The sequence below is a fragment of the Xyrauchen texanus genome, chromosome 35 (assembly GCF_025860055.1).
Source record: "Xyrauchen texanus isolate HMW12.3.18 chromosome 35, RBS_HiC_50CHRs, whole genome shotgun sequence".
Taxonomy (NCBI): domain Eukaryota; kingdom Metazoa; phylum Chordata; class Actinopteri; order Cypriniformes; family Catostomidae; genus Xyrauchen; species Xyrauchen texanus.
In genome coordinates this window covers 16,825,035-16,833,442 of record NC_068310.1, presented here as the reverse complement: position 1 = coordinate 16,833,442, position 8,408 = coordinate 16,825,035, and the positions used below count along the sequence as shown (strand labels likewise).

At 36.6% G+C, this 8,408-nt stretch overlaps 1 protein-coding gene across 2 annotated transcripts; it reads right to left on the bottom strand.

Annotated features, from left to right (window-relative positions):
* Positions 1–49: 49 nt before the first annotated feature.
* Positions 50–7,321, bottom strand: LOC127629199 (DNA primase small subunit-like). Of its 2 annotated transcripts, none has more exons than XM_052106315.1 (13): positions 7,158–7,321; positions 6,792–6,949; positions 5,305–5,411; positions 5,091–5,164; positions 4,166–4,302; positions 3,934–3,992; positions 3,733–3,842; positions 3,489–3,580; positions 3,220–3,355; positions 3,025–3,094; positions 2,770–2,876; positions 2,523–2,621; positions 50–243 (listed from the first exon to the last, which is right to left on the bottom strand). In XM_052106315.1, exons 1-13 carry the CDS (start codon positions 7,264–7,266, stop codon positions 224–226), a joined length of 1,278 nt encoding a protein of 425 aa, XP_051962275.1. In that variant the 5' UTR covers positions 7,267–7,321; the 3' UTR covers positions 50–223. The 2 variants fall into 2 exon arrangements, with proteins under 2 accessions (XP_051962275.1, XP_051962274.1); XM_052106314.1 differs by having other exon boundaries at positions 103–243; positions 6,768–6,949.
* Positions 7,322–8,408: the final 1,087 nt, after the last annotated feature.

The following is an 8,408-nucleotide window of genomic DNA, read 5'->3' as shown; positions in this document are numbered from 1 at the left end:
CCTCCTATTCATTAAAATTAAACTGAAAAAGAGTGTGAAATTAGATCTTAAACAAGTTATTTTAATGAACTGGTAAAAAAAAAAATAGACAAGTGGAAATTTGTCCCTTTTTATCATTTCAGAGCAAAACTGCATTAGTTCTTTTAATAGCAAAGCATCTATTTCCTGAAAGAGTTTAGCTGAGATGCTGATTCTTTGCTGTGATGACCCCAGCTCTTCTGTTTTAGAACTCCTTCTGAAGATCTGCAAAAACAAATCAAAGTGATTGTCAAATCACACGTGCTAGAGCCAAAAAAAAAGTATTTTTACACCGACTCTTGAGATCAGGGACAAATCTTGTACTACATATCAAAATACTGGAAGTCACTTACGAGTCATGGCTCTAAAATTAATATTATCTTTTCTAATTATTTCAACACTGATTACGACCGCATTAAAGTTGAATCTTCGCCATTTTGCCCTCCGTTTTCAACGTGACTGAAACAACAGACTGCTCAGTCAGACCCCTACATCTGTTTGCAATGAACGGTTAGGTACAACACAATTTCATATCACTTACGAACCACAGCACTATAATAAAAATTATCAGGCTACATTATTTTAAAACGCATCTATCATGTACATCAATAAAAGATGACAGAGCCAATGAGAGTAAGTTATGGGTGGGGAGACGTGTTGCCCCTCCCCATTCTGCAAGCTGCAGCCATGAAACTAGAATTATAATAATAGTAACAGCCTATGGAAATATTTTATATTGTTAAATAAAATTAGTTTGATAGTTTAAAATGATATATTGTATATTTCTTGAACACAAATGCCTTCAAGCTCAGACAATTAACTGACTGGTCAATTGATAGTTTTAAAGGGGTAGTTTTGCACATCCCTATCTTTCACCTACAAATTATATATTTCTGAGTGAAAGAAATTGTAATTTCAGACAACTGTTCTTCAATAGACTTCTTTTTCTTTTTGAATTTTATCTTTTAAGTTTTTCAAACAAAACATCAAATCGCAATGCATGTCGAATCGGCTATGAAATTACATTGTAATATTGAATCGGGCAATTCCCAACCCTACATATAAACTTTATTTTTCATAAAAAAACTGCCTACTAAAGTTTGCTTCAACTCACAGATTTTTGTTAGTAATCCTGATTAAACCAGACAATGTCATGTTGAGCTATAACTCCTGAGTACCTCTTTCCCACTTCCTGCTCACGGAGGATGCAACAGTAGGACCCGTCGTCTGGTAAATTTAATATTTTAAGCAATGTTTAAAGGGATAGTCCACCCAAAAATGTACACACACTCACAATATATTCACCCTCTTGGCATCCCATTTTTGTATGACTTTCTTCTGCAGAACACAAATTAAGATTTTTAAAAGAATATTTCAGCTCTGTAGGTCCAAACAATGGAAGTTTATTTTCTAACCAAAATTTTGAAGCTCTAAAATCCACATAAAGGCAGCATAAAAGTAATCCATATGACTCCAGTTGTTAAATCCATGTGTTCAGACGTGATATGATAGGTGTGGGTGAGAAACAGATCGATATTCAAGTACATTTTTAATCATAAATTCTTCTCCCTGCCTAGTAGGGGGTGATATGCATTAAAGACAGTGAATCACCAAAAACAGAAGAATGTGAAACTGAAGTGGCGATTGACTGGGCAAGGAGGAGAATTTATAGTGAAAAATAAATATTGATCTGTTTCTCACAAACACTTATATCACTTCTGAAGACATTGATATTACCACTGGAGTTGTCTGGATTACTTTTATGCTACCTTTATGTAGATTTAGGAGCTTCAAAATGTTGGCACCCATTCACTTGCATTGTATAGGCCTAAAGAGCTGAAATGTTCTTCTAAAAATCTTCATTTGTGTTCAGCAGATGAAGGAAAGTTATAAACATCTGGGACGGCATGAGGGTGAGTAAATGATGAGAATTATTCCTGGGCTGAAGTCTCTGCTGTCACAGCTACAACATATCAACTCTTTCATTCCCATTATGAATGATCATTTCTGTTATGAATTGTGGGATACATTTTGGAATTTTAGTGTCAAGTTATTGAGGCAACTTTAACAGAGTAAAAAACAAAATGGCTCCAGTGTACAACACATGGTTGAGATGGGAAAATATTAAATTGTGTCAACTATAAAAAAAATTATAGAATGTATTTGATCACTTTTACTGACCATTAAAAGATAATTAAATAATTTACACTCTTGGATGAATCAAATTAAAATAGAATCCTTTTTAGTGTGTATGACAGAGTTGACGCAAATGACAGTAAGATGTAATTTATGAAGTGAATAAATTAACTATTTTAGAAAAAAGCGTTCTTATATAAACCTGTTCCCTTACATGGTTCGTTAGCAGAGAACTTTGTCTACAAATATATACAAATTAATTTATTAAAAACAAAAACTAAGATTTAAAACATGTTTTGTCCCTTTTCTCAAGAATCCATGTTTAGTTGAAAGACAGAAGCAGAACTGAGGCTTATTACTGAACTCACCACTCTTCCTCAGCATCTCTCCTTTCCGTGACCGAGCCATTGCCTCCAAAAACCGATCAAGGACCTTCACATACTTGGCCAGGCTGGTGCGCTTATAGTCTAAGTGAATATCAATAAAGGGCGCATTTACAAATAATCAACAATATGATTAAAACATTGCCAGGAGGACTCAATACCTGCCTTCAGAACTAAAGCTGAATAGATCACAAAGCTTATACCCTCATACACCGTCATTATGTCTCCTCACCTCTGATTCTGCGGCGTTCTCCAGCATCTTGTTCATTCTCCTTGTCCTTAATTTCATCTTCCTCTCCCTCATCTGGTCTGGGTTTCTCCAGCTCCTCACAGATCAGACTACAGAAAGACCAGGGAGTCAAGCATCTCTAACTTCACTTAAATGCATTTCTATAATTTCAGTGACCATAGCAGATGTGAAAGCAGGCACCATACCCAGCAATATGTATAGACCCAGCTAATATTCACAGTGATATTTGGCATTTACCTTATTGTAGGCACCTCAAAAGGATCAAAGGTGTCCAGTTCTTTCAAATCTATTGGCACAGAGATTCGACCTGAAGACCGTAACAAGATAAAGTTGAAAGCTGAGAACTTTAATTTCTAAGAATCCTGTAATGCAAATGTTCTGAAATTCAAGTCAAATGCTGTGCTTGTGTTTATTCTGACTTAAAGGTCTCACCTGTCTTGGGGTGTACACTGAAGGGGCTCTTCAGTAAGTGGTTGACTCCTTTACTGACGTTGACATCCAGGCGTGGATAACAGTACTGAAGCATGATCTCCTTATCCAAGTACTGTCCACTCTTCTTACTGCTTGACTTCACAGGCACACAAATATATGAAATAATATGCTGGAAAACTGAACTGTTCAGTATTTGTCTACAAAGAAGACATCCGAACATTGGTGCCAGACCGGTTTTATGTAGAATTAGGCTCTTAACTTGCATTTACCTTTTTATGTTCGACCAAAGCGCAGAGTCTGTCCCACCGCTTCATTGGGTTCTTCTCATTTTTATTAAAATTATTCAGCTCCTTTCTGATATGTGTTGTCAGACTTAAAGAAATAACAGACACCTGCGTTCCTCCACTAAACAAATCCTCATTTTTGGTCATATCAAAACCTGCAAATTGTGCGAACTAAACAAGATGACATAATTACAACTGATGAACATATTCCATGAGAATGGAAGGATATCTTCAGGTAGCAAACTGAGCACTTTGTCTATACTCTCCATACTGCCCAGTATGTCCTGTCCCACAATGGCATACTGTGGGAAATACCGTTCCACGACAGTAAGAGAATGACTGAGAAAGAAATAGATGGGGTGAAAAAGATGCACACTTCAGGTTTCTATATACTGTACATACATAAGGTAGATGCATGTTTTTTTTTTACCTGATGAAGGGATGGATTGGATCCGACAGCACAACTTTTCTCACTGTCTCTTCACCACCCTAAAACACATGCACATGACACTTTAAAACCATGAGAGCATATAGAGCTGAACATTGTGAAGTTTACCAAACTGCGGTGCTGTGTGTAATCCAAAAGACTGCACTGGATTATACTATGTACTACTGTTTTAAATACAATGTCCAGTATTATTTGTTATGTCACAATGGTATACCTTGACTAAACTGAGGTATTCTGCCACGGCAGACCGTGCAGCCACTGAGAGTTTCCTAGCAGCATCATCACAAACCCAACAATGTATTCCTCTCCTTCCAGAGTACACCCACAGAAGGTGCTGGAATCCAAAGTCCTCTGAAGTACACATACAGCAGAATGTAAGTCCATGTTCTGCTCATATGGGTACCTTAAAAGGGATAGTTCACCCTAAAATGAAAATTCTCTCATCATCATCCCAGATGTGCATGACTTACTTTCTTCTGCTGAACACAAACAAAGATTTTTAAAAGAATATCTCAGCTCTGTAGGTCCATACAATGCAACTTAATAATGATCAGACCTTTGAAGCTCAAAAAGCACATAAAGGAAGCATAAAAGTAATCTATAACTCCAGTGGTTTAATCCATGTCTTCTGAAGCGATATGATAGGTGTGGGTGAGAAACAGATCAATATTGATGTCCTTATTACTATAACTCTCCACTTTCAAATTGGTATTATTTAGCTTTTTGTCAGTTTACATTATTTTTGCATATTGCTACCTACTGGACAGGGAGGATAATTTATATTAAAAAAGGACTTAAATATTGTTGTTTCTCACCCACACCTGTCATATTGCTTTTGAAGACATGGACTTAATAACTGGAGTTGTATGGATTACATCGATGTTGCCTTTATGTGCTTTTTGGAACTTCAAAGTAGAAGTCACTATGCACTTGCATTGTGAGGACCAACAGAGCTGAAATATTATTCTAAATATCTTAATTTGTGTTCTGCAGAAGAAAGAAAATCATACACATCTGGGATGGCATGAGGGTGAAATAAATAAAATGATGAGAGAATTAAAATTTTTGGGTGAACAATATTTTTAATGTTACACATTCCTCAAAATGTAAATGTTCTATTGATGAGCAATTTCACTAACCCCGTAGTGCCCGGTCCAAAATACGGATAGCAATGGTCATCAGCGTCCAACACTTTGAGCAAATATCAGCAGCACTAAAGAAACAAAAGAACATTAATAGAATGTACAATTGCACATAAAAAGTATAACATAGTTCACCTAAAAGTATAAATGCTTTATAAAGCCTAAGGTAAAAAGAAATTGAGTGAAAGAGGATATAGAGTCATCTCTATACCTGCAGCAACGTCTGACATCATCATAGTCAGTCATGTCAATGTCAAATACCAGCTCTTTCTCCAGGGCCTGGAATGTTCCAGACTTCACAGTGTTGTGTTGACTGGGCTGTCAATCACAGAACCGGACAATAAATTCCTTTATTGACATGAGATTTCAAAATCACCATGAAATATGAAACAGATATATAAAGAGCCACAATATCAAATACACATACTGCCTGTTCATTAATGTAAAGTCCTATTACGGCCTTCTCTGAAGACTATAAATGTGATTTCATTTTTATAACAGCCACATCGATTACACAGCATGAAATAAATATTAATTTAAGAGATAGTTCACCCAAAAATGAAAATTATCTTATGATTTAATCACCATCATGCCATCCCAGATGTGTATGACTTACTTTCTTCTGCTGATCACAAAAGAAGATTTTTAGAAGAATATCTCAGCTCTGTAGGTACTTACAACACAAGTGAATGGTAATCAGAATTTTGAATCACCAATAATCACAAAGGCAGCATAAAAGTAATCCATATGACTCCAGTGGATTAATCCATGTCTTCTGAAGTGATCTCATAAATTTTGGGTGAGAACAGACCAAAATATAACTTTTTTCACTGTATATCTTGCTATTGCAGTCTCTTGGCACCATCATGATTTCAAGCTCGATTGCACTTCCAAGTGCTTGATGCATGAACAGAGCATTAAGGCCAAAGTATACTTGGTGTGTCTGCATTGCTGATTGCTCCGTGCACAGTATGCGTGACATAAATTGTCATAATCCAGTTTGCGTGGCCTGACCATGCACTGGCCAGATTTTCTAGAATCGTGCAAGTGGTTATCGTCTGTGCGCATCGTTGCTGCATGTGCCGGCCACTGAATCTACTAAAAGAGTATTGATAAGTTGTAGTGGGAATGTGTCAAATTTGGTCGTAGTGCGGTCAGAAGAGTATACTCAAAGGCACGAGCTGATTCGGAACATGCAAATACAAAGTATACCTGAGCCATTAGATGGTACTTTGAAGTGTAATCGAGCTTGAGATCATGATCGAAAAGGAGACTGCTGATATCAAGCTTTATAGTGAAAGACTTGTTGCATGTTACACATAAACAATTAGATCACTTCAAGAGACATTGATTTAATCATTGAAGTCGTATGGGTTACTTTTATGGAGCCTTTTTATGCTTTTTGGAGATTCAAATTTCTGGTCACCATTCACTTGCATTGTATATATACAGAGTTGAAATATTCTTCTAAAAATCTTAATTTGTGTTCTGCAGAAGAAATAAAGTCATACACATCTGAGATGTCATGAGGGTGAGTAAATGATGAGAGAATTTTCGCTTTTGGGTGAACGATTAATTAATATCAGTGTGATTAATTATATATGATTACTATTATAAATACTTCCTTAGTAAATCCAGATAAATAATATAATAACATAAAATTGTGGACTATACAGTATCTGTGGTAAGGTGCATCACCCTGTGGCTGTAAACAGCTCCAATATCAATCTTGTAGGGAACCGTTTTCTGCATCTCTTTCTCCAGCTCATTCTGAGTGCTGAACGACTGATATCTCACATAAATGTCATCTTTCAGAGTGAAGGAAAATTCGCGGTTCTGGAAGTAGTTTTTAGACACTGCAAGAGGCAAAACACACATACGCTAAGATCAGTTAGAAATGTAAATGTTGCAAATAAAATGCACACATTGATTACATTGAAAAACCTCGATGTATTCTGCACTGTGGGTATATACAAACTGTTCAAAGAGTATCTTTAATTCGCACATTGTTTGATTATAAACGGACATTGCTAAATTAGTTTAGTGGTTCAAAGACCGACTTACCTCCGCCATAACTTAACCAGCGATAGTATTGTGGGAACGGGAACAATCTGCGGTAGTAAAGCGGCAACAAGTCAGGTAAGCAAGCTGGATCATAATCTAAAGTCGGCATGTTTTTTTAGTGGCTGTGTAGATTTTTTTCTATGACAGGTGACTTCGCCCGCTGAAACTAGCGCGGGAAAAAGAACGTCAACAGGAAATTACGCTATACGTCCTCACTCGTTGATCTTTTACTTCGCTACTGGTTTATTAACATACTCTGCTGCCGCCCCAAGGCTCGGAAAAAAGTTGCTTATGATTATGTTCACATAAAAGCAAACGGTTACTTGTCTCGTGGATCTTAAAATCAAGAATTAAACGCAAAGTAGCTACTTAATACCCATAGTTGCCTATACCCCAAAACGTTTCCCTCATGGGCTAATACGTTGAATAAACGGTATAAGGTAGGCTATTTACAACATATATTAATACATCATTCGCTAATATGTTTGGAATAGAGATGGAATACAATAGCTCGCTTTTGAGATGATGAGTCAGCCAGCCTTTGTTTTACATCAACGTCCAGCAATAAAAGACAAGCTTTTTAGCAAACCCATCATTAACTAACTTTTATTCAAATACCTTTTCCAGCTCATTCTCTGTTTTACCACAGGAGGGCAGATATATTCCTCCAGTACTGGACAGACCAGGCGGACTACAGCACAGCCGTCGCCCCCCCATTAAAGAGAAATTCAAAATTGAATTTCTGCAGCTAATCCTGGATCTGAACTGCTGAGCTCACAGTAACTGCAGTAACACGTGAAGGTATATTTAATGGTTTGTATCTGATGCATATGTGTATATGTACACATGGAAATTTGTATTGGGCCATTGTCAAGGGTAACAACCAGAATTAATTTTATCTTGGTGCCTGGGCTGGAGTCAACGAAAAAGGGACCCCTCCAAAAATTCTTAAAGGGATAGTTTACCCCAAAATTTGAATTCTCTCATCATTTACTCACCCTCATGCCACCCCAGATGTGCATGACTTTCTTTCTGCAGAACACAAACAAAGATTTTTAGAAGACTATTTCAGATCTGTATACAATGTAAGTGAATGGTGGCGAGAACTTTGAAGCTCCAAAAAAAGCAAATAAAGGCAGCATAAAAGTAATCCATACGACTCCAGTGATTAAATCAAAATTAAAAGGTATATGATAGGAGTGGGTGAAAAACAGATCAATATTTCAGTTCTTTTTTTACTATAAATTCTTC

What these genes read in the sequence shown, in the direction of transcription:
- LOC127629199 (XM_052106314.1), bottom strand. Translation starts at nt 7,266, where the DNA reads ATGCCGACTTTAGATTATGATCCAGCTTGCTTACCTGACTTGTTGCCG. An exon ending in TTTGGACCGGGCACTACGGG is followed by an intron (nt 4,303 to 5,090) that starts GTTAGTGAAATT and finishes TGTGTACTTCAG; the next exon opens with AGGACTTTGGATTCCAGCAC. An exon ending in CAGTGTACACCCCAAGACAG is followed by an intron (nt 3,095 to 3,219) that starts GTGAGACCTTTA and finishes TACGGTCTTCAG; the next exon opens with GTCGAATCTCTGTGCCAATA.